This window comes from Chelonoidis abingdonii, chromosome 1, assembly GCF_003597395.2.
Source record: "Chelonoidis abingdonii isolate Lonesome George chromosome 1, CheloAbing_2.0, whole genome shotgun sequence".
NCBI lineage: Eukaryota > Metazoa > Chordata > Testudines > Testudinidae > Chelonoidis > Chelonoidis abingdonii.
The window spans coordinates 123654003-123680431 of NC_133769.1; the positions used below are offsets into that span (position 1 = coordinate 123654003).

Here is a 26429-nt window from a genome sequence, read left to right on the forward strand (position 1 = left end):
AGGAGGAGTGAACACAGTGTGGCAAATTGCCGGTACTGTTCTGCTGGGTCTCGCGCTTTCTCTTCTCTGGGGTAGGTTCAGGGCGCTATTGCTTGCCTCTGAACCGGTTCTTAATTACTCCACTAGTGTCTTTGGAGGAGGGGAGTGGAGAGGGAGGGACCTGGGCCCGCCCTCTACTCCAGGTCCCAACCCAGGGGCCCTGAGGGTTGTGGTGAACCACTTGAACTAGCGGTTCCTTCCCCTGGGTTACTTCCCTCTCCTACCCTTCAGCTTGTGAAGGGCTTCTTGCCTCCCTTCTACACAAGCCTGGTGCCCCTTACCTAGGGTTTCTTCTGGACTTCACAGTCCACCGCAGCATTCCTCCAAACTTTCTATTTCTCTCTTATCAAACTCTTCTCTTCTCCAACTTCTGCAACCTGCACTCTGCTCCAATCAAACCTTCCTCCTTCAACTCCCACACTGTCTGACTGAAGCAGGGGTTTTTATCACATGACTGAAGTCAGGTGCTCTAATTGGAGTCAGGTGCTCTAAATGGCTACAGGTGTTCTAGTTAATCTAAAGCAAACCTTCCTCCCTTGGCAGGGAATAAGGCCCCCTGCTAACACTCTCATGCTGCCCTCTGGCCATGCTGTATCACAACAGCTTCTTATTGAACTAGGCAGTGCCAGTGTGTGCAAGTTGTTCCTTCCCAACAAAAGAGGGAATATTCTACTTGGCAGCCTTTTGGGATGCCAGTTGATGGCCAGCTGTATCAAATTGTCAAGGTTAAACATTAGAGCAGTCTACATCACTATAACCTAACTGAATGACACCCTTTTTTGACTTACTGTGGGATTTTAAAAAAAGCCTGAATTAGAAGCACGAGTCCCATGGGAAGTCGGTGAAACTTGTGCTCCTCAGGCACTTTTAAAAATACCACCATTTATGGCTAACTTAGATGGGTCCAGCTTAATGCTGTCCGTCAAGGCCACATGGGGGGGGAAAAGTTGAAAACAATTATTTTATGATGATAAAAGTTCAATTCGTGCCCTGTATTTCATAATTTCAAGTCTTGTGGATACAATTCTCCAGCCTTCCTCGAGAGATTAAGAAAGTGAGTCTATTGAATTGGAGGAAAAATATCCACCTAAAAATGTATGTTGTGCAGTGATGTTTGTAACTTAGTTTTCTTTTCTCTGAGCCACTTTATCTTTCTTAGGGAACATAGAATCATAATAATTTAGGATGGCAAGGACTAAGCAGATCAGAATCTATCTCGTGACCCTTCAAAGGTTATGGATGTACTTTCCCAATAGAATCTTTTTCAGAGGTTAAACTGATTATAGTTCTAAAAAGGTAGAGAATGATGTACTTCAGTCATTATTAGCCGCAAATGTCCACAACTTGCTTTAAACTAAACTCTGTGACATAAGAAAAAATGGTACAAAGAAATGGGTTACATTTTTACCTCTTTTTCTGTTTGTATTTGCATATTATATCCAATACAGCTTAAACATGAAAGAAGCTTTAATTTTTTTTACTGTAGGTTTTTGTGCGAAAGGGGACTTGTGACTAGAGCATGACTGTGAAACTGCAAAGTGATCAAGATCTAAGCTTTTTAATGTAAGCATCAGCCAGGGAAATGTTAAGATTCCTCTCAGGAATGGTCTAGTTATTAGATAGTCCTGCCTTGAGTGCAGGGGACTGGGCTAGATGACCTCTTGAGGTCCCTTCCAGTCCTACACTGCTTTGATTATCTTGCTGAAGTTAGACTTCAGGGGATGGAGAGCAAGATTTGCAAGGTAAACAGTATTTTGTATAGTTAAAATGTTAGTGTCTATAACCAAAAGTTATCTTTCAAGTGCTGTAAACTTTCATTCTGAACCAGTTTTAAGATTTTTGTAATTTTCTGAAAGTTTCATTGGAAGACTGATGTTTTCTAGGTTTGTTACCTGTCTACAGGTGAATTTTTTGGGAAAGTTGGTGCAGAAATAAAGGTATTTCTCTTATACAAAGAGAGAGCTGTGTCTCCTATCAGTACTTCTAGGTAAATAGATTTCATAGCAAAAATCAGTTATAATTTTAAATGTACCAAATAAAAAGTAGAAAAGAAAAAAGAAATATTGGCAAAAATTTTCTAATGTTTACTCCAAATTTATTGAACTTGCCTAGATACAAATAAGCTCTCTGAAAGTGAAAAACCTCATTTAAGATAGAAATTAATGTTGCAAAGCATTTGCTATTGTATGTATTGCGTTGATTATAGATATTATGGTTTGAGATTACATATAACAATTTAGTTTTGATATGATGGACTTTCGAAGTATCTGAAAACTTTATAGAGGGATCTTCTGTTACTTCAGTTAATAGGTTTTATGTTTCCATACAAATAGCTTTGACATTTTCCTATATCAGCTGCAACTGTAGTGGCAACAATGAATACTCTCTGGTAGCCTACATGACCTTCATGATTCTAGTATCTGAGTGCCACACAGACATGAATGTACTTATCCTCTCAACATCCCTGTGAGACAGGGAAGCATAACCCCTATTTTACAGATAAGGCACTGAGGAATAGAGAAATTAAGTGATTTGGTCAAGGTTACACAAGATCAAAGTGTGTGGCAGAGTGGATAATTGAACCCAGAGATCCAGCATCCCAGTCCAGTGCCTTAACAACAAGGCCATTGTTGATCATTGTGCTTTTGCCTAAACAACTACAAGTGTATGTTCTGTTTCACACAGAACTTGGAAGAAAACCAACAATGGCTGCTTGTTTTTGAATTTTTGGCACCTGCTGGTTAGTCTGTCTTCAGAGACTTGAAACTGAAAAACTTTAGATGGAGTCTGATTCTGGTGAGAGAGAATGTGTCTAAGTTGGAACTCTACTTTGATCTTTTTATTTTACCTTCATTTTATGTTTACCTCTTGCAATATACTTCTGACTTTTATTCTTGTGGCCCTCAACTTTTGTCTCACTTGAATCCTCTCCCTTGATAATTTTCCTGATCAGTTCAACTCCTTCCACTAAATTAGTATGAAGATGCTACTTAAAGTTACTATGTGCAGAGGCAGGAAAGGGCCAGACGAGCATCTCCTGCTTCTAAGATAACCGTCTCCCAGGTCTGTAACTCTATCTAGAATTTCTTCAATAAGCTATATTTAGAAAGGCCCCATCTTGAGACCTACTGCAACTCTTAGTTTATAACATCAGGTTTTTACCCTTTTGCCAGGAGGAGGAGGAGATCAAAAATATTTTCAGTGTAGGCAATCTTGAAAAATTACCAGCACACTGGAGGGTTTGATGGTATTGACTGTTGCCTGAAAAGTAATAAAATGGAAGAGAAGGCAGCAGCATTCCAAGGAATGTCCAATACGGAAATATTTTTTGACAATCTGTATCTGCTGGAAGGAGAGTAGAAAACCCAGTATTACAGAATGCTTCAAGCCATTGTGAGGATAAAACGACCTAGCTCATCTCCATTTTCCCCCTCCCAAAATCTGCTTGAGTTGCATTGGGATCACATGCACACATCATACTTTCATGTGAAGCAGACACACTTCTGGGAATACAGCCCTTTTTTTGTATAGCCGAAACAGGTGTATTGATACTTTTTACATGCTTCTGGTGTAGTGACCAAATGAACCCCATTCTTATGCCCATGGTATCAGTCAAAATTAACCTACTTAGAAAGGTTACAGCCTTTTTCATAGGCTTAGCTTATCCCTGTGAAATTTCCTCCTCCTTCCACTCATTTAGCATTGACCTTAGTCTGCCTGTCTTCCACAAAATCTTGATATTGCTGGTAGAAGAACCTTCTCTTACAGAGTTCCTGCTGTTTTGAGCGGACTTTCTCTGTATGTCAGTGACACTTTTTTTTCAAATCTAAGGTAAAAGCATACATTTTCTCTTATCCCTTTTTAATTTCTTCCTCCTTCTGTTGTTAAATTACATGAAGGATCTTGGGATACAGGTTCTATTAAATACCTCATGAAAAATACATTTGTACCATAGTAAATATGCTGAATGTTACACTACTCCAGATTATTCCAGGTTTAAATCTCACTCTCAGCTTGAAGAAAATCCAAAAATTTGTTTTGATTTTTGAACTGCTTCTTCAGTTTTGTGCCAAATGTTAGTCATATGTCTTCCCCATAGTGATGAGAAGAATTTAGGACATCATTACCAAACCATTGATTTTAATATATTCTCTTGTTGCATGCATTTATTCTGCCCAACTAATATTTATGACATTTGCATTCATTATGATGCCATAAACAATATGCAGGGGTAATATGACCATGAAATGTAATTTATTTGTGCTTGATTAAGTTAAAATGAAACATGGGTTTTATCTTGTGTATATATCTAGCTGTAATCTTCTTTTTTTGGCTCTTACGAGTTCATAATGTTTCTTTATGAATATCATGGCATTTTACTTGGAAGTTTTAAATGAAAAATGCCAAACTCCAGATTAGAAATCACTAGCTTTTTTTAATCCCAAGAGCAGTGTTAAAAGCTCAAATATTTTATTTTCCTCTCTAAATTGTTAGAAAATGTTTACCATAAGGGTTTCAATCATTTTGTGAATGAAGCAATATTAGCATCCATTTTAAATATAAACTGGTTGCATGGTTTCAACTGTAGTGTGGATAAGGGCACAACATTCAAAGACACACAAATGTTTTACATCTGTAGTTGCCAGGAGTTAAGTTCCAGATGTCACAATGAAGTCTTTGTGGAACTGTCCAGTTATTTTCCTTGTATTTGGACCTTGCATTAAAACTTTAAAATAATTTTACAGAAAACTACAAAATACATACTTTATAAGTGCCTGTCTCTCTTCTCCACAGTCATAATGAACGGAAAGTGACCTGCAAGCATCCAGTAACAGGACAGCCATCACAGGATAACTGTATTTTTGTTGTGAATGAACAGTAAGTGAATTGTGCTTTGCACAATATAAAATACATGCATTCTTAATTGATACATTTCACAATGAGTTCCGATCAATATAAAAATTGATTTGTTACCTAATTCTTCTGCACTCTGCTAATCCAAGACCAAAGAAGCACAGTAAAACAATTAAAAATAATCCAAATGGGGTTTTCTGTGTTTTAATGAAGTATTGGGACCATTATTTCACTGTTCACTTCAGTTACCCTACCCAATTTGCTTGCAGAGTAAACTAAAAGATTTTTAGCAGGATAGTCCAGTAGGCTACCATAAGGTACGTTTTTGATGATCCATTTGAATTGCTCTGGAATATGCTGGCATTCCATATCTCCTGTAGCAGGTAGGACTCCTTTTCCATTTAATATTGTTATTCCATTGCCTTGTCAAGAGGTTTCCTGAGCAGGTGGATGATAGATTTGTTGACTACTGTTTCATTACTCTTGCAGAATAAATCATGAATGACATGATTTCCTTAGACCTTCCTGAAGGTTGAGGGGAATCAAGAATTTATGTGCAGTAGTAATTCCTGATCTCTGATTGTGAAGTGGCTGTGTCTTGTGTATCTAATCAAATTACCAGACTGAACTTCAGTGATACTTAAGTCTCATATTTTCACTAACATGAGAGTGGTGTACAGCATTCTCTTACTACCTGTGCTGTGTGGTAAACCACGAATTTGAATTAGTTTAAAGCAACTTTAAGAATTTCCTATAATAGAATTAAGTTCGTCTTTGCTATACAATTTAATGACCTTTTTAATACTTGGTGCAGATAATTTTTTCATGAAATCTGAATTGCTTGCTTCAAAATTGGAAAAGTAGGACATAGCCACTATTAGAGAACATCTTAGGGACACGTTTTAATATCAGTCTGCACACAGCAGGTTCTGGTGTTACTGAATATTCTGTTTTCAGGACTGCTGCAACTATGACATCCGAAGAAAAGAAAGAACGAACAGTAAGCACAATAAGTGACGCTTCCAACTACAATTTGACATCGGATTACACTGTGCATCCAGTGAGCCCTGTGGGCAGAGTAAGTCTCTGTATCAGTTTATTTATTAATGTAAAATTATTCAATTATTCCATAAGATAGCAAACAGAGTCCTATAATTAAAGAGAAACTTTGTAATTAATATTCTATTTAAAAAAAGAAACAAAGCATATGTATATCTCAGGGCACTTGATAACTTGAATGTTTTTATTTGGAAGCTGAGGTGTCTGAAACAACTTATCACTAGAGCTGTAATTTTTGTCACAGGCTTCTTGGCTCTTATGACTTTCACGTTCTGCAATTCTTTGGTATTAGACATCTTTCTTGTTTTGTATATGAGCAACTGTGTGTTTGAATGGGCATATAGGTAAATGTGCCTGTGGACAATTGCACTATGTTTTGAAAGATTTGACCAAACATCCTCAAGGCAGGAGTATGGAATTATAGGAATTAGTAAGGGATTGGTTGCAGCCCTTAAAAGTGGTTATGGGAACAGACCATACGGCAAAGATTACATTTTAACTAGCAACTGCCAGTACTAGAATTTCAGTGCAACTAGGTAGGAAAATTGCTCAGTAGCCCATGAAATCATAAGCAATCTGTTTTTTGTTTTGTAGTCTGGTCTTGTGGTTAAAGCACAGGACTGGAAGTGAGGAAACTTGAATTCTGTTCCTGGCTTTGCCTTATTTGTGGGATCTTGGCTGAATCAACTTAACTACGTTGTGCTTCAGTTTCCCCATCTGTAACTGGGAGATACTTCCTGGCCTTTCAGAGATGTTATGAAGCAAAAAGCTTTAGAGATCCTTGGATAAAAGACAATATAGAACTACAAGTTTCATTTTGTTTTTCAGTTAGAGGCCACTTTGTAGAAGGACAGTTCACTTACTACAAAACTGAAAATTTTCATTGGGTTTTGCCAGGATAGATTTATTATCTTCAGAGAAAAGTTAGCCAGATGACATCTTGGTTAGTGATGAGATAAGCAGTGCCATCTATCTTCTAGTCAACAGTTAACATTTCTTCTTGAGTATTTTTACATTCTCAGTTGCAAACAAAAATACTTGTTGAATTAGGCACTGAAAGACTGTACCTAGCAAAGTGGTTCTCCTGCAAATGAATCAAATTTGTAACATACATACTTTGAAGTGTTAGTGTTAACTGAGCAATTTCTTTAATTTCAGCAAGTTTGGATTGAAACCCTGTTTATTTTCGTTGTGAAAAAATAAACATTTTACGATTGCCCATAAAATAAGACATTTTGAGCATGTTGGAGACTGCTGCTAAAGCAGCTTTTGCTTTAAATGGACACAGTCAAATGGTCAGGCAAAAACTTGACCTACATTAAAACCATTATCTAGTGAAGAAAGACTTCCAGATTCTAGAAAATGCCTTAATCTAACAGTGTTGCTGAGAAAATAGTATCAGTGTTGATTTATTAAAAAATGCTACTGTTCAGCATGACCTTACAATAGTTGCTAAGCCTCTGCAGGGACAGCCATAAAAAAAGCACAATAAAATCTTTCTCAGAACTGTGCTGACGACATCAGTGATGCTGATGCAAAATTATTATCACAGAGCTATGTTAGAGTTCATTATGTGGGGTGAAATGTGGATGAAGGGAAGGGGAAATATGTTCACTTCCATTTAAGTATCAGAGGGGTAGCCGTGTTAGTCTGGATCTGTAAAAGCAGCAGAGAATCCTGTGGCACCTTATAGACTAACAGACGTTTTGGAGCGTGAGCTTTCGTGGGTGAATACCCACTTCTTCAGACGCAGGTAGAGAAGTGGGTATTCACCCACGAAAGCGTCTGAAGAAGTGGGTATTCACCCACGAAAGCTCACGCTCCAAAACGTCTGTTAGTCTATAAGGTGCCACAGGATTCTCTGCTGCTTTTACACTTCCATTTAGGGGGCAGTCAGGAAACTAATTTAGAGCTTTTACAGGCAAAATTAAAATAAACTACTTACTGTATTTGGTTGACAATGTATTGGAAAGAAATGGAGATTGCCACTGGCTATTGAATTATAGGCATTTGTCTAAATTGTTAAGTTAGAGACACTGACTGTTTCGTTGAATGGGATTTATTGAGCTACTTTTTAGAGAAATGAGACTTTTGCTTTTATACTAAAAGTTGTGCTCATTATCCTTTTTTCAGTTACTAAATTAACTACTTACGATGTTCATGTGAATGCTATTCAAGTTACTTTAAACACAGTTATCAAAAATAAGCTTGTTTGTATTATTGTACCATTTTTGATAGTCCAGTCTCAGAAGACAAGTATCTGCAGCATAGAAACCATAGTTGACACTAATCAGCCTCTCTGGCAGTTTCAGAGGGCCCATAGGTTGAATGCATTTAAGACTGTTAAGTATCAGAGGGGTAGCCGTGTTAGTCTGGATCTGTAGAAGCAGCAGAGAATCCTGTGGCACCTTTATAGACTAACAGACATTTTGGAGCATGAGCTTTTGTGGGTGAGTACGAATGCATCTGACGAAGTGGGCATTCACCCACGAAAGCTCATGCTCCAAAACGTCTGTTAGTCTATAAGATGCCACAGGATTTAAGACTGTTATCCCTTGTGCTTAGAAGTGGCCCTTCAGTGATAGTACTGAGGAACTTTAGCCCAACCATGAGGAGGTTTGTGCTGTCAGTTTTGATGCCTACCTCTATCTATGAATAGAGGACTTGAGGTGCCAGGGCTGCCTTACCGACACTAGTCTCTGAGTCTGTCTTAAAATTAGTATTATAATGCATGAGAGATAAATTAGTTGAGAGAATAGTTATTGAGGTTCTCCATAAACTAGGGAAAGAGAGAGAAGGCTACATTTGGTTACTTCTAAGACTAGCAAAAATATTGGTGGCAATTTATTAAAGTTGTTTGTAAACTCAACCATTTTCAGGGATGACTAATGAAAATTGCTAATGGGTTTATCTAATTAGTTGGGGAGATGATGAATTTCATATTGGGAACAGCTCAGTTCAGATAAAGGACTGTTTCAAGGCTCTTGTTAGTACAATGCTGCTCCTTTTATTAATATAAAACAATCCAGAATTAATATAACAATATTTATAGAAAATTGTTTGCAGTTTTGTTCAGAAAAGGCTTACTAGAGTCTAAAGCCATTGTTCAGAGGCTGATACAAAAAATGAGGTGAGCTGAGTGAGACCAAGCAGCAAGGGGCTTGATTAGATACTCAGGCCTCCTTCTCTTGCTCCCTTCCTCTCTCTACCCAAAAATAAAATAAAATGCTGACAAAGGAGAGAGTGGAGATTCATACCAGAGTGGTGTTAAATGCTCCACCTTTCCAGTCAGCCTCAAGTGTGTTCTAACTTCAAAGCCACTTGTCCAACTTCCTGATTTCTGGAAAGGAAAAGGTGCTCCTTTTACTTCCTTCCCATCCTAGACCAAAACCTACTGAAGATGGTGTGGATAGAGTCTGGCATTCTCCCTCCATAGCCTCATGGCTGCTAAGAGGTGGAGTGATGGGAGGGTTTTTCCATTATTCTACCCTTCCTCCAGCCTCTCTTTCAAAGTTGGTATCCTCCATTTATTCTGCAGATGGTATTAAAATCTTTATAAAGGCCTTTGTGAATGATATGATCGAACCCCTGTGCACATACAGGGAATATTGTTCCATAATATGGTATGTACTTGCACAGACAAAATTGTACTGGTCTCATGGTGATCTCTGTGGCTCCAATGTCTACCTCTGCAGTTCTTCATAGCTTTCCCAAGCAATAGCAGACACTGGGTTGGGAAACTGACATGATCCTTCTTAGGTTCATTGTTGCACACAAACTTCTGAATAATAGCAGTACTGCCCAGTCTTCTCATTTTCCCTGCCAGTGCTTGGAATTTTGAAGCAGCATTGATGCTAGAGCTGCCTACAGAATTAAGAAGGCAACACTGCATTTGTTCATATTTGGAAAGTTATCTTATCAATCATAAGGATTAGAAACTTATTTTTAAACAAAAAATTAAAGTTGGCAGAAATTGATCGCTTAGATGCACCTCATCACAACCCACACACATCACAAGGGAAAGCTTCCAATTCGTTACTGACATTTCCAAGCCTTGTTTTAAAATGCCTAAGCAATAGTTTTTGCTTCTGTGTTCTTTAGATAAACTAATTTACAAGGTGACAACATGCTTTTGTTGTAGTATTTAAGTAATACAGTAGCTTCACACAGTGTTTAAAGTGTGCTGGGTCAAAAAGGGTTGCAGACCCAGGAAATATCCACAATTGGAGCTGGCTTGCTGAGAAGCACAGATTTTAGTCCTACTTGTTGGGAGGGTGTGCATGTGGGGGATCTTCTCTGATTGGCATCTTTCCCCCTCACTAGCCTATCTTCTGGGGAAGAGCCAATCAAGGCTGCTGCATTAGGCAGGCAGAGCAGACACTGACCATTCACACAGGAAGGTAGCAGGGAACAGAAATAGCCAAGGTGCTCAGGTCAGCTCTGCTCCCTCCTTCTCCATCCTTTGAGCATCCAGATGGGTCCTGTGCTCCTCTCCCTTCCCTTTAATGGCCAGCCTGGGAATGGGGGGAGGGGCCCTGCTGAAGCCCCCCAGACCTGGGGAAGGAGAATGAAGAGCTCCAGAGAGATTTGGGAAAAGGGGGAGGCAAAACTGATGGGGGAATGAAGGGGACCGAATGATGAGTGGTGATCTACCCTCCCACACTCTTTTTTTCCGCTAAGCACTGGCTTGACTATAATACTTATACTATTCTAAGGTTTTTAAATACATAGTCTTGAGATCTTTAGAACACATTATGTGAGAGCTGAGATTCTCATTATACAGTATAAGATAAAATAATTGACAAGTGTCTAGTGTTCTGTTTATTAACTAATATTAGAAAACTCAAGTAGTGCCTTGTTAACCTAAGTAGATATTTGCAGTTGGTAAAATGTAAGAGCCTGTAAAGGTTCACTTCTGAGCTCCATGAGCTTTGTGTGAAAGTGTGCATATACTTGGTTACCAAACCAAAGAGAGGTGCATTTAAGTTACCTGAATCTGCTAGAGGAGTTGAAATTATTATTTGTTTTTTGGCAGCACCACCTGGATGCATTAACCATTTTTGCAAACAAAAAGGGATTTGTGGGCCTTGCGTTGGGGAGCTTACACCCTTTCATACCAAATGGTAGTGCAGGCATGAGTATTGCATCACTGGTTCTTAGAACATGCAAAGACCATTTTGTTTGTATATTGCATGGTAGAAAATATTGAAGGATTTTGATGAGTAATTAGTAGTGCTGTTTTTTTTGTTTGGGGAGTAAAAATTCAACCAGAAACCAAAATCTCTTTATTAAAAAACAAACAAACAAAAAACTGATTTAAAACAAGTGGACACATTTTGTTTCAGGTCAAACACAACACTTTTTTTCATTTCCAGTCATCCTTTTTAAAAGGAAAGGAGATGAAGGGCTAGATTCACAAATTATTGCTGGTGGGAATTGAGTTGCTTTCTCATTTTCAGCCTTTAGACCAGCAGTTAGGGCATTTACTTATGATAGGGGAATTAAACCTGCTTTTCCTATATCTGCCTGATGTGGGGCGGGGATTTTAACTTGTCTCCCACATTGCAGGAGAGAGCCCTATTCATTGGACTATGGCAGGGGTCTCAAATACATGCTCTTCTGTGCTGCCCACCAAGCTCCTCGTGCCCCCCTCATCCCTCTGCCTACCTCCAGGCCAGAGTGGGCAAACTTGGTCTGCGGGATTGCCCCCCATGGCGCCACGAGCCCCACGCCACTCCCTTAAGCGGCTGGCAGCACATCCTTTTTGGGCCGGAAGGGAGAGGGGAGGAGGCAGAGGGCTCCAGCTTTGCCTTGCTTCAAGGTACTGCCCCCTGCAGCTCCCATTGGCTGGGGAACAGGGAACCCCAGCCAACGGGAGCTTTGTGGGAGGTACCTGGAGGAGCAGCAGCGGAGTCCTGTGCCCACCCCCACTCCCCGAGGGGCTGTGGTTCCTGCTGCTTCCTGGAGTGGAGCCTGGAGCCTGCCCTGACCCGGAGGTGGGGCAGGGGTGGGGCCTCATGGAAGGAGTGGAATGGGGGCGGGGGCAATGACGGTGGGGGTGTCAGTGATATGGTCCTCGGGCCCATTCACTAGACCTTATGTGGCCCTTGTGGTCATTTGAGTTTGAGACACTTGGACTAGAGTCTGTTCTGGGCAAGTCTCCCTCTCTCCTGTTGAGACTGTTCATAAATAGTAATTGGAGCAGGGACTTGTCTCCAAGGCGAATGCTCTAACACCCATGCCTCCTCTGTCCTCCCCTTCCCAGGTCTGTAGTGGCGTTCTCACTCTTGCTGTCCTGGGGATGACAGCCAAGTCGCCTTGTGAATTTATATTTATATATATATAATTTGGACATACTATTTGGCAAACTTGTGTCAAATTTTCAAGAAGTTTAGGTAAATCAAAACTGCATTTTTAGCCAAAAATAACTTATTTTGGTGAAAAATTGCACCCAGCTTTAGTAATCAGCTCTTTAGTGGGACATAGGGAAATGTCTTTGAAAACAATTATGAAAATCTATTTTTAAAAAAGAAACTTAAGCATAATAATTTGAATTTAATTTGTCACAACTGCTTCCAAATTTTCGAATCTTAATGTATAGTTGTCAGACCTGATCTTTAATTTATTCTGTCTGAATAGTCTTGTCTTCCATATTATTCCCTCTACTTCTTATAAAAATAAATCTTCTGAACAACATTTACTGACTTCTCCTGAACATGAATTGAGTTTCCAAAACCAAAATGATAAGCTGTAGAACAGTTTTGACTTTTGTTTTGAATTGTGTGTATTTTAAATTGCTTAAGCTTTTTCTTCCTAATCTAAATTTTGCTCAGCTGCCTTGCTTCCAAATGAACTTAAAACAGCCTCTTCACCCTTGCTTTTCATCTTGTCAGCTTAAGTCAACCCCTTAATAAAGATTTTGGATTGTAAACCTCTTTTTATTGTAACACCTTATGCTGCTGTTCACAGAAAATATTGTTCACAGAAGCTGCTTATTATTATTAAGGTAAAATATATTATGCAGTGTTACGTGTGCTACTGTATTATGAAAAGTCCCTTTGAAATCTAATCTAAATGTCCTGTTCATTTCAACAAGGCTGTTCAATAAAAGTACATTCTGACACTACGAAATTTTTAATAATCTATACTTTGCAAACTTAGTAGAGAAATACATTATTAGCATGCTTCCAAGAGAATACAAACAAATCAGAATTTCAGAAAAATATATAATATAGTCTTCCTTTTGAATTTTGTATTAAAATTAAAAATCTTTTTTTCTTTTTCTCCCTCGTATCCTGTATTGCCAGTGCTAGTGTCTTAATATTGTCTGCTACATATATGGAAAATACTCTGTTACAGACAGCATTGAAATTCAACAGTTACACAGTGGGCACACTGAAGTGTGTGTTAATCTGAAAATCAATTCCAGCTGAAATCTTGTTGATCTATTATTATATTGGTTCCTAATCTGCGATACACCTCTATGCTCTGTTGTTGTTTTATAGCATCTAAATGGTGACCATGCTCCCACTGCTTAATTTATGCAATCAGAGAACTGTCCTATGCATGGGTTACTAAGATAGCCAGTTGTTTATCTGAGAGCAAAGCCAGAATTGTCCATGTTCAGCATTTGTGTTGGCCGTATCATGTCTTTGCACATGTTTCAAATGTGTCATTCCCTCATAACTTGTGGAATTGTCTCTCTAAATTAGAGGCTTTGTAGACCACAGCGCAGTGTCTAAATCCAAATTTAGAAAGTACCTCCACAAAGCAACCCCATATTCAGGCAATAATTTTTGAAACACAAGTTTGTAGATACGAGACGCAATAATAGTATTTTTCATATTTATAAGGACCTTTCATCTGAGTCATTCTTCCGCTCTACTCTGCGCTGGATAGGCCTCAACTGGAGTAGTGTGTCCAGTTCTGGGCACCGCATTTCAAGAAAGATGTGGAGAAATTGGAGAGGGTCCAGAGAAGAGCAACAAGAATGATTAAAGGTCTTGGGAACTACCCGTAAGGAAAGAGCTAGAAAGAAATTGGGTTTGATTTACGTTTGGAAAGAAGAAGAACTGAGAGGACATGATAGCAGTTTTCAGGTATCTAAAGGGTGTCATCAGGAGGAGGGAGAAATTTGTCAACTTAGCCTCTAATGATAGAACAAGAAGCAATGGCTTAAACTGGCAGCAAGGGAGATTTAGGTTGGACATTAGGAAAAAAGTTCCTAACTGTCAGGGTAGTTAAACACTGGAATAAATTGCCTAGGAAGGTTGTGGATCTCCGTCTCTGGAGATATTTAAGATTGTGGTTAAGATAAATGTCTATCAGGGATGGTCTAGACAGTATTTGGTCCTGCCATGAGGGCAGGGGACTGGACTTGATGACCTCTTGGGGTCCCTTCCAGTCCTAGAGTCTATGAAAAATCTTAACAAACATCAGTTAAGGCCTGAAGTCCCCTTTGAGGTACAGAAGGGTAGCCGTGTTAGTCTGTTTCAGCAAAAACAGTGGCACCTTAAAGACTAACACGTTTATTAGAGCATAAGCTTTCGTGCGCTATGACCCACTTCTTCAGATGTATGGAGTGAAAATTACAGTAGGCAGGCATAAATATACAGCACAGGAAAGGATGGGAATTGCCTTACCAAGTGAGGGGTCAATGATTCAATCAGGGTAGATGTGTCTCATTCCCAACAGATGAGAAGAAAGTGTGAATGTCAACGGAGTGAAAATTACTTACTGTAGTGCAAACTATGCCAATCCCATCAGAGTGGATATCTCATCAGTGTTAGATTAAACTGAGCTGCAGAAGCTACATGACTTGTCCAAAGTCAAGCAGTAAGTCTGTAGCAGAGCCAGGAGCAGAACCTAGGGTTCTTGTTTCCTAGTTCTCTGCTCTTGATGAAAAGAAAACTATACTTGTCAATGCACCAGCTCTAAGCCATTCATTTCTATGGAATTTAAGCTTTTAATATTAAAAAAATAGGTTTCCATGCTTTGTTTGCAACAGTAACTTGCCAAATAAAAACTAAATGTAAACCAATGCAGAGCAGTATTCAACACATGGTGAATCCCTCCAGTGTCTGTGCTGCTGCTTATTGCTTTGAGGCAGAAGAAGAGTGGAAAAAAATAGTACTCTCGTTAGTTTCACAGCCACTCTTCTAAACTGTCAAGAATCTCTTCAATTTCATGCTGTAGCAGTTTGGGGGGAAAAAAGCCGTAAGCAGCATGAGAAATGGATGCTGGAGTTACAGGGGAAGGAGAACCAAAACAGCTGTTGGAGCAAGTAGAGTAGCGAAGATCTTCTCCCTTTTGTAGCAGCCAAGAGAAAGTGAATGGGAAGATTGTGAGGGAAGAACAGACAGAATAAAAGCTGTTTCATCAGAGAAGATATGAAAGGCTCAATCAGAAGCCAGAGACTGCACCTTTGTAGCAATCTGACCTCTTTCCCAGTTATTGAGGTTGTGCTGGGAACAGAAGAAAGCTGGGATTTTCTCACCAAGGTGTTGCTCTGGAGCACCTTTTTCATTATTACTGCCATCTATCATAGTTTTAGTTCTCTTAGTAGTTCTTGTATTGTCTTGTAAGTGTTCTTCAAGCCCTCTCTTAGAATAAAGTCAGCTATATTTTTGTTTTAAAAAAAATTATATTAAATCTGTATTTAAAATGTGTTGATCCTGTTATGCTCTGGGATTTCTCTTTTTCACTGCAGAAAATTTAGAGAAGTTCTGGAGCCAGCAGAAACAGCATGGCAATTACCGTACTTATTTGTCTAAAAAGGAACAAAGCAATATCCTGCAATTCTCAAGGGGAAACATGGATAGAGAACAAAAATATGAGGAAAGAAATGTATGACAATTTCCTAGAGTTAACAGACACTGATGGTGCATTTTCTGACATGTTCATTCCATTTAGACATCACGGTCTTCAAAGAAGGTTCATAATTTTGGAAAGAGATCAAACTCAATAAAGAGGAATCCTAATGCACCGGTCATCAAACGGGGGTGGCTTTACAAGCAGGTATTCATATTTTTTCCTTGTTTATTATTGTAGGACAATAGTTGATGTGAAACCTAATGCTAGAAACATTGGCGTGAAGATGACAGATCTCTTCTGGTGCATGTGTGTTACCTTTCATTAACTCGTATCACGTACTGAGTAAAATGCACAATGAAAAATGAATAAAGGCAGCCAGGAAGTACAAAATAGTGGTTTACTTGTATTCCTTTGAGAAGCATAATAGGAGAAAGGTACAATGTTATGAATTCAGGGACCTGTTACATCTGAAGGATTTGGAGGATGGGTGTCTCGCAAATACATATTGGGGATGGAAGACTAAGTTAATAAATAATTGGTGGGAAAATGGGGCAATAATAAGTGGTCAAATGTTTTGCTATTTATTATTCCGAAATGGCTACTGGGGGATATTTTTTTGGCTTGAACATAGGTTATATATATATTTCTATATCTATACATACACACACACACTCTCTGGGAGTGTGTGTTTGAAATGTGATTTTTTTTTAGTCACTGATGTACATTAAGAGTTTTTTAAAAGTATAAATAGCAGTTAGGCACCCAACTCCCATTGAAAGTCAACGGTGTACCTTCCGTTTCTACTTTTGAAAATCTCCCTCTAACTGGTTGTACTTTCTTGCAATCAACAGTTCAGGACTATTAGATCTTAGAGCAAGAACACCTCTTTTTCTAGCATGTTGTGGGTGCTACTAGAAAGCAAACTGGTGTGTTTATGTGAAAATAGAGGTGGGGGGAGGGAGCATGTATGTATGTATTGGACCCACAATAGCCAGGTAAGTCCAGTTAACTATAATGCAAACAGATGACCTAAAATAGTTTTTCTCTACCTTTTTTTTAGGTAGATAATTAAAAACATTGATCATTTAACTACATTGAGCACTGTCTGATACTCACTCGGGGTGGCAGTGGGTTTCCTCCCCCATATTTAGATTCTCCTCCTGGCCCATGCTTTTATCCAGCCATTGCCAGCTGAAGTACCATAAGGTTGGATTATGTGGGCTTTCCTCTTTGGTTACTTTATGGCTTGAAAAGAAGCTGCTTTTGAATTTCTGTTGTAATTTCACTTCTTAATTTATGTCCAGTTAACATATTAGTTTGAATTAGGAAGGGTGGCAGAGAAAAACATCTTTCTGCTGCACTTTAACCCACTAACATAAATGATTTATTTCTCTAACTAGTGTAACGGGTGGCAATAGAGCTCAAGCAATATTACACTCCCCTTCTTCCTTCACCTCAGCTTAGCTCCAGGCAGATGACAGTTCTGTCTTTTCCGGACTTGTCAAAAATCATTACAGAGAGCTAAACCTTGGGGCTATTGTATGTAAAACCCTGATAAGTGGATGTTAATAGTTCCCAGTCAGTTTCAAAGAGTTCACCATATGTTGTGTTAGTAAAACATTTAATGGACACAACACACTGTAAATAGTATAAAATACTGTAAATACTATGAATAACTTCTGAACAAATCTTATTAGACAATAAATCTGCCAGTGTTCCTTATGTAGATTTCCCCTTCTGTTTGTCACAAACATTCAAATATAAGGATTATATATAACATTTTCTAACTTCATTGCACACACCAAAACACATTCCCCTCTGATTTTTCTCTCAGATGATTTCTCATCTTTATAGTAAAACATAGTATGTAGTGTGTGTCACTTGTAAGATGTAAATTTTTTAACAGTGAATAATTAACTATTGGAATAATTTACCTATGGGGGATTCTGATAAATTTTAAATCAAGATTGGATGTTTTTTTCCTAAAAGATGTTCTCTAGGAATTATTTTAGGGAAGTTCTATGGCCTTTGTTACACAGGATATTGGATGAGATGATCACAATGGTCCTCTTTGGCCTTGAAATCTGAATCATCAGAGCTTGAGAAATGTCAACATCTCAGTCCTGTCAAACACTTCAGAACCCAATAGGCAAACAAACAGTCTGGGGATCTCCACAGTTAGCATCATTCTAGCTGTTGTGTTAATAGGTGACTGGTCCTTTCAGTTGCTGGTGAAACAGAAGTCTGTATCCAAAGTGTTACAGGGTTTGGGATCACATAAAATATCCATTTCCTTGATCGCTCTAGACCACAGTCTTCTCCCTATAAGCCCCGTAATTCAAGCAAGAATTCACGAACCCTCACCTCACTAAGTAGTGCCCCATTCTCTTTCTGAAACAGAATCCCAGTTTAAAGCAGTTAGTTGATTTGCTAAGTATATGTTCTACAGCAGGGGTCCCCAGCGTGGTGCCCACGGGCACCATGGTGTCTAAGTGTGCCTGCGTACTGGCTGGCAGATGAGTATCCGCCAAAATGCTGCTGACAAGCTGCATCATCCAGAGGCATCACCGCCGAAAAGCTGCTGATTTTCGGCGGTATTTTGGCGGTGATGCCCATTGACATTGCCGCTTGTCGGTAGAATTTCTGCGGATGCTTGTCCACTGCCACGGTCCTCCGTGGCTCATCGTCTGGCACTCACCAGACAAAAAGGTTGAGGGCCACTGTTCTATAGGCTTTGTAGCTGCTAGAGGTGACACGTACTTCCTCCACCTGTACCTCTAGGACATACTGTGGTAGACCAAATGTTATCCTAATGGAGGGCTTCCTTAGCCAGTAAAGCTGAAGTTGTACTCACTTGTATCCAAAGTATCGGTGTTGGGACCTAGCCCTCACAGCAGACACAATTCTTGGTTCTGCATCCATCAGCTCTTGAATCCACAGGGTTGTTCTTAACTCCCTACTCTCTTTTGCTCTCTTGTTTGGCACACCTCCCAGAATGTGACTAGGATGTAACCTGCCAGATGGGTTGTCCACAATGAAAACTTTATATACAGCCCAGAACATCTACTGAACATGTCTGGTAACTACCACCTTATTCTGGAAGTTTTTGGGTCTTTAACTGAGTTGCCCTGCCCTAATGTCTGCGCATGTGATGAGAGAAAGTATCCAGCTAAGATCCATGTCTCCTCCCCACTGTTCCTTTTCCGTTTATGTAGAGGACGAAGTTGTATACTGCATTATAAAGCATATGGGTTAGCACAATGCAAAGCCTGTGGATCTTGTTTAGTACCATCATTTTACAAGCAGCATTTAAAATTGTCTTTTTTTAGATCTACATATAATATCCCTTTGCATAACTTTTCATTCATCAGACAACTCTTTGTCCTATTCTGGATAATGGATAGTTTTGTGCTGTGATATAGAAGGACGTCTGATGAGTGTGAGAACCTTAGGCAAAAAACTCTTGATCAATAAAATTTCTGTCATTAGATTGTTTTACACAAACATTTTTGATCATTGTCTGAAGATATAGACAATTTTAAATTCAAGACACTGAATGTATCATAATACGAGTAAAGTCATCTTAGAGGGCTGAATGTCTTTGCCAGTATCTCTTGCTGTGATTGTTTGCTCTTAGTTGTCAAGACAGTTATGGTTTCTCAGAAGCATTCTTTTAGAATCGGCGTCTCCCTAAGAAAAATGAGTGCTAAGCAGCTCTGCTTAAGATAGTCTGATTCTGATTACAAGCTATTGTTGTGGTATTGTGATGACTTTTTTGGATGGCGGATGTCTTCCTTTGATGCTCTGTAACTTCACATTCTGGGCTATGTGCTGCTAATTTGCAAATGTTTCCTTCAGAGGTGTCACTGTCATCCAAAGTCTTCACATTTGGGCCACAAGTCATTGTGGGTTCGCACTTCAGGAAGTGGACACCTAATCATTTGAGAGAGACAAATGCAAACAGTGATTATTCAAAAATGTTATGTAAGGAGCAAATCTATATCAGCAGGATGATAAACTACATGACCTAATAGGTATTTTCTAACTCTAGTTTCTGTTAATGTATCAAGATACTGGAAGCTCTGTTTGAAAAGGAAGGATGTATATAGGGATGCAAACATACATATTGTGTGCAAAGGTAGGATTTGATTTTCATTAAGAAAGCCTCGAGGCCTTCTGTGCACATTGGTGTGCCTATAATTTGTGTAAAAGTCAGGCCGGACGGCTGCAAGAGGGTCCTGGAAGGCCAGTATATTAGCTCTAGAATGTTGAAGGCCCTTTTTCCTACAAGCTGAGAAGGAGTTACCTCAGATCAATTAGGGACACCTGAATCCAATTAAGGGCTGCTTGAAACCTTTAAAAACCACTCCTTTGGGGAGAGGAAAGGAGGAGAGAGAGACAAGCTGCTGCCAGGCTGGTGGCAGCAGGGAAATAGGCTCTTCCACAGTGAGAGGCTGTGCTCCTTCCCATAGGGGAAACAGCCAAACCTGAGTGGCTGCTAGGGGAAGGACTGACACCCCAGGGCAACTAACCGGATGACACCTTGCCCAAACGAGGGGGACAGTGAAAAGGTACCTCCCCTGAGTTTTTATTTGAGACTGTTTGTTTCCTTTTGTTTGGGGGAGGATCACCCCTTAGGCCGACCCTCAGGCCTACTCTGAAAATATGACCAAAGGAGCACAGAAGGGGGAAGGCAAATCCTGCCTGAGTGGGGCTGATTACCCCAGGCCTGCCATCACCAGAGGGGGAAATGCTGTCTGATGAGAGAGAGAAGAGGTGCCTTGCCACAGATTGTTGTGCACAATTACTGCCATTGCATGTTCAACATGGGCATTTGCACACAAATGATTTAGACCCATTTCCCACCACAATTGCTATAAATATATGCACAAACATAAGTGTTAAAATATGTGCTGACCCATAGCCTCAGTTTGAAAATCAAGCTCTTTGTATACATATATCACATCACATCCATCATTTGTCAAATTTTTTGATTGCAGAGGAGCTGCCTCTCACCCCATCTATCTGATATGAACTTTTTAGTGTTTTAGTATGCATATATTTATACATAAATCCAGTTAAGTATGGCTTCAAAATTTCCTTGATATATCAGTTTGTAGTTTTTTTTCTTGCATATTTGTCATTGTCCTATTTTTTAATTTACTACCTGCTTCTTCAGTTACTTACGGAATCTTGAGTTCTTACAGCTGGCTTTTCATCAATACTGTTTTGTGTTGATATAGAAGGCAGTACCAAAGAATCTAGAGTTGTGTGAATGGTTGTCAGCATTTGATACTCTGCTTCGGAGGAGACCTAATATGTGGTGAAATAATTCAGTGTGAATCAAATAGTTAAATATCTTCCAGATGGGGCCTCAAAGTACCAACGGGTTTAATCACTTCCACTCCCCTCTACTTAATTCCTTTTATACACACAGGCTCAGTCCTGTCTCCTAGAGCCCATTCATGTCTTGTACCACACATTGAGGTAGTATCAAAAAGAGAAGTTAAAACATCCTGAACATAGCTAGTCAGATAGGGACATTTAATCAAATAATTGGTGGGAAAATTGGTAAAATTTGCAATACATTCCTGGGTGAGTTTTTATTCTAGGGTACTTTAGGACCACCTGAGAAACAAGTATATAGTCAGAATATTGTCAAAATGAGTCCTGGCTAACTCCGTTAATAAAGGAAAATCATGCATTATGTGTTTGAATTTCACTACCATGAGAGGTAAATACATAACAAGGTGATTCAAAGAATAGTGCATCCAGATGTAGTCAGTCTGTGCAGTAATCTCTCATTTCAGAAATTGAATTTACTTCCCTCACATTCCTCTCCGTAATACTCACTCCTTTGAGTATATTTCCACCATAGGATGTATGCTTACTTGTGCCCTCTCAACTGGAGGTTCCAAAAAGCAGCGTCTGTAGGGCCGCACCTGTGAGAGCAGTGCCTTGTGCTCTCAGGCCAGGACATAAAAGGAGGCGCAGACCCACTGCCACTCCAGTTCCTTCTCAGTTCCTGTAGCTTGAGACAGAACAATTGCAGTATCTGCTGCTTTCATCTACTTCCTGCCTCTTCTTTCTTCCCTTGTTGTTTTTGTTTATGTAGTTAGTTTTTCATTTTGCCTAGTTATTTTCTTCTTAGTGGTAGCACAACTTGTGCTCAGAGGGTTTCTGAGCCCCCCACCCTCAACTTCTTGCTGTCCCTATTGTGATATATGGCACTTTCTGTTTTATACCTAAGACCCTTGGGTTCAAGCCCAGCTAGACCTGCCTCAGCTCTTTCTTCTGCAGTTACAGGCAGGCTATTTTGAGTGTCTCAGAAACTCATGTCCCGTTGTGGTGTAGAGTCCACATGAGTTTAAAGGCAGGTCCTGCAAAGAGTGAGGCTAGATCAGCAGTTCTCAGCCTGTGCCACATGCAACCCAGTTAGCACACAGCTGCAGCCTAGTTGTGTGCTAAAAAAAAAATTCAAAATTTGCTGCTCTGGTTTGCAAGGGGATGGGGTTAACTGAAGGGAGAGACAGCATCTGACAGCCTGCTGAAGCGCTCCTGGCATCAGGGGGCTGGTGAGTGCCACAGGGTACAGCAGAGTGGATCTCTGGGCAGGTTTGTGGACTGTGGAGGCTCTCTGGGCAGTGAGGGGTGTCAGGGTACTAGGAGCTAGGGGTGTATTGGTGCTGCAGCACCCCCAGGTTTTAGGCTGCACGGTCCCACATGGCAGGGTCCGGCCCGTGCCCAGGATGCCGCTCATGGCCCCATTCTGTGGAGGAGTTTCTGGGCAGGGGGTGCTGGGCATAGGGGATTATGGAGGGGTTGGTGGTGGGGGTGCTATGGTTTTCAGCCTATAGCTCTTGTAACACATTGTGGGCCACAAAGATAAATAGGTTACAGCCTTTCTATATTTGGACAACTGGCTCCTCAGAGGCCGTTCCTCCCATGATACTCAATTAGCAACCCCCTATAACCTCAGTCTCTGGGCCTCTGAGTCAATATAAAAAAGTCTAACACCATTCCAGTAATAGATTTAATTGGATCTATGCCAAACTCCTAACCGCTTGGGCTTACCTTCCCAATGACAGATTCTTCACTATGTCCAGACTGATCTTTACAGCATAGTCCGCAATAACTGCAAGAATCTGCCTGCAACTGCTGAGCTACATTTTGTTCTCCTTGTTCATTACACTACATGAAAGATTGCACTTCAGGTGTCTTCAGGCATGGCTAAGGACTATGTACACCCTAAACAGTCTTTCCAAACAAATCACCATGCCTATGTAAGACGTAGACACTTTTGGGTGGTGGAAAGACCCACTAAAGGCCTTAATGGAAACTCTGTTTTCACATCCACCATGTCAGAAACAGCTTGTTATGTACACTTCTTTCCTGGTTTAGGGGGTGGCGCATCTATGAGGTGCCACAGCACAAGACAAATAGTCCTCACAAAACTTCACTTTAACATCCTGGAACTAAGGGCAGTCTGTGTGTTAGCACTTCCCCTGTGATACCAAGGGGCGCTCTCTAAGGGTAACGTGAGACAACAGGGTAGTTTGTAGCTATATGGTACAAAAACTGACAAGTGGGAACAAGATCCCAGTCCTTAAGCACAGAATTGCTAAGAAATCTCCATGATTTACCAGCCAGGTCTTCAGAACACAGTTGCAGATTTTCTGAGCAGGGACTATCTATCAGGACAACACATGGGAAGCTCGATGGCTCCATTTTCCGCAGCATCTGCCAGAGCTGAGGCCTCCTTAAGGTAGACTTCTTCACAGCTTCATGCAATGTAAAACGTCATCTTTTCTGCTCCAGTAGAGCATATGGACACAATTCCTTGCAATATTCATCACTAGAACATTGGCCCTACTTCCTGCTATATGCTTACCTGCCTGTTCCTCTAATCATCAAGACTTTGCTCGGACTGAGATAAGAGAGGGCGAGGGCTATCATGATAGCATCGTTGTGGCTGAGGCAAGTGTGGTACTTTTTCTGGCAGTGCCTTGCCACCTTACCCTCAGGAAAGATCTCCTGTCATAAAGCTCAAGTGCCCTGACCTATCCCAATCTATAGTCTCTGGACCTGACAACTTGACTCCTAGATGGTTCTCGGGCACAGAGTTCACACCTCGGCCAATGTTCAGTCAGTCCTTCTGTCTATCAAGAAACCTGCTATACATAAGACTTACTGCCAAAATGGAAATGCTTCACCACTCTGCAATCCTCAAAAGCTCCACTCTAGGGATCCTAGATGACCTATTGGACTTAGACATGAGGTCTTTCAGTGAGCTGAGAGAGTATGCTCCTGGCCACCCTTATGGCCTTCCACTTACCTATGGAAGGGGTTTCACTCTTTACCTATTGAACCACCACCAGATTCCCTAAGGATTTATACAAGTTAGTCCCTCTTGTCCAAAACCACGCTTCTCCATGGTCCTCAACATCTTGAGCAACTCCCCATTTAAGCCAAAGGCTACCTGGTCCTTCTCATATCTCCTTCGAGGCTTCATTTCTGATATTCTTCTGGCTGAGGTGATGGCTGGGAGAACTTGGGGCACTCATGTCAGAACTATAGTATGCTACTTCCTACTATGACAGGGTCATGCTATGCCTCCATTATCAATTCATCCCTAAAGTATCATTGGAATCTCACATCAACCAAGAGATCCATTTATTATATCCTAAGTTCCATACCCCAAGGAAAGAAGTTAATCTCCACACATTAGATGTCAGAAGTGCCTTGGCTTTTACCTTGGCAGAACTAAGACTTCAGGGCTTCTCCCAGACTCTGTATCTTTTACCAGAAGGATGAAGGGACAGCTAGTTTCCACTCAACTATTGAAGTGGTTTGGATTGTATCTTGACCTTCTGTGAAGCTGCTGGGGTACATCCCCCCCTCACAGAGTGACCGCTGACTCCACTAGGGCTCAGTCCACTTCTTAGTCCTCCTTAAGGATATCCTCATATTGGAAATCTTCAGAGCTGCAATCTGATCCTCAGTTCACGCTTGCCAAATATTACACCATCATACCTACATCCAGAGTTGACATTACCTTCAGTGATGCAGTCCTCTGAACTGTCTTTGATTTGCCTCCTGAGCACTTACCTCAGTGATGAGAGGCTGATTGGGGATCTGCTACAGTGAAGCATCCATAGAGACATACTTGAAGAACCAGTTACTTACCTGTACAGTAACTTGTGTTCTTTGAGATCTTTTGTTCCTTATGGATGCCTCACCTCCTGTTAACCTTTTCTTCTGCTGTAGAGTCTTCCAGGCTTCGCGGTTAAGAAGGAATTGGATTGGTAGTGGGTCCACCTGTCCTTATATGACCTTACGTGGGAGCATCGGGCACACCTCTGAGATTGTGCCCTTTCAGAATCCCCAGTTGAGAGTACACGAACATACATACATCTTACAGTGAAGCATCCACAGGGACAAAACATTTTGAAGAACTCAAACTTACTGTACTGGTGAGTAACCTCTCCTTTTTATCCTGAGCTGTGTCTTTGTAATTTGTTTTTATAGGAAGATATACTTCTGTTGCTAAAACAACTTGATACTTTCTTTATTGGAATGCTCAGGAGGAGGGGGAAGTTCTTCTTACGTATTACTCATTTCATAAGGGATATATAATGTCTTGTCAGGCTAGTAATCATGGTGGTGCTGAAATATTCAAGAATGGAGATCTGTTGTATAGAAAAGGCTTACTATGGGAGACGGAGTAAATTTAAGGTACAAAGCTAGGCTATTTTTGTCAGTGTTGTATTCTCATTGCTATATACTAATGTTGAAACCCCTTTTAGAATGTAATTCCTATCTTGTTTCACTAATGAAAAGGCTACAGCGGGTAGATTTAAGGTAAACTCAACTGGAGCGGGGCATACAGACTCAATTATTCTCAACATTTGAATGGTGGTTTCAGATAGGAAGGGGATGCTATAAATTACTGTGCTGCGTAAGTATTTGCAATGACAGTGACACAAGTCAGCTGAGCTAAGAGCATTATCTGGGTATGATACGACCTTCAGAGAGGTACAGTTAAAGTACATACAGCTTTCTTTCTCTAATAATTTACCTAGTAATAGGCTCGGGGGGGTGGGGGGGGGTGCAGGCGCTTACCAAGCGGAGCTTACCTCACGCAGCTCCCAGAAGCAGTGGCATGTCCCTTCTCCGGCTCCTATGCGGAGGCGCAGCCAGGCGGCTCAGCTCGCTGCCCCATCTGTAGGAATCGTCCCTGCAGCTCCCATTGGAGCACGTACGAGTAGAGCAGGGCCATGCTGGCTTGTGGGAGCCACATGGTGCGGCTCCGACCCAGCGCCTTGGCTGGAGTGAGGCTGAGCCACTGATGCGGTCCCCGACCCAGCGCCCTGCCGGAGGGGGGCCCAAGCTGTTGATGTGGCCCTGACCAAGTGCCCCAGCAGGAGCGAGCTGCGTGGTGTGGCCCCAGCCAGAGTGCCAGAGGGGGACTGAGCTGTTGGTGTAGTCCTGACCCAGCGCCCAGGCCGGAGCAGGGCCGAGCTGGTGATGCGGCTCGCGGGCCAGCTTAAAACTGCTCGTGGGGCGGATACGACCTGCAGACTGTAGTTTACCCACTCCTGTTCTATATTCTTTCTACCAAATCTGAGTATAGAACCAATTCTTAATTTTCTCATTGATTGAAA

General features: G+C 40.8%; 1 protein-coding gene across 2 annotated transcripts in view; it reads left to right on the forward strand.

Moving 5' to 3' along the window:
* Window positions 1-26429, forward strand: part of LOC116834140 (pleckstrin homology domain-containing family A member 5-like) — a 229995-nt gene that overhangs the window by 150474 nt on the left and 53092 nt on the right. For both annotated transcript variants that reach the window (XM_032796044.2, XM_032796042.2), the window contains exons 3-5: window positions 4834-4917; window positions 5851-5971; window positions 15865-15969. In XM_032796044.2, coding sequence (XP_032651935.1) covers window positions 5864-5971; window positions 15865-15969 — 213 coding nt within the window. In that variant the 5' untranslated portion in view covers window positions 4834-4917; window positions 5851-5863. The remainder of the gene's footprint in view (window positions 1-4833; window positions 4918-5850; window positions 5972-15864; window positions 15970-26429) is intronic.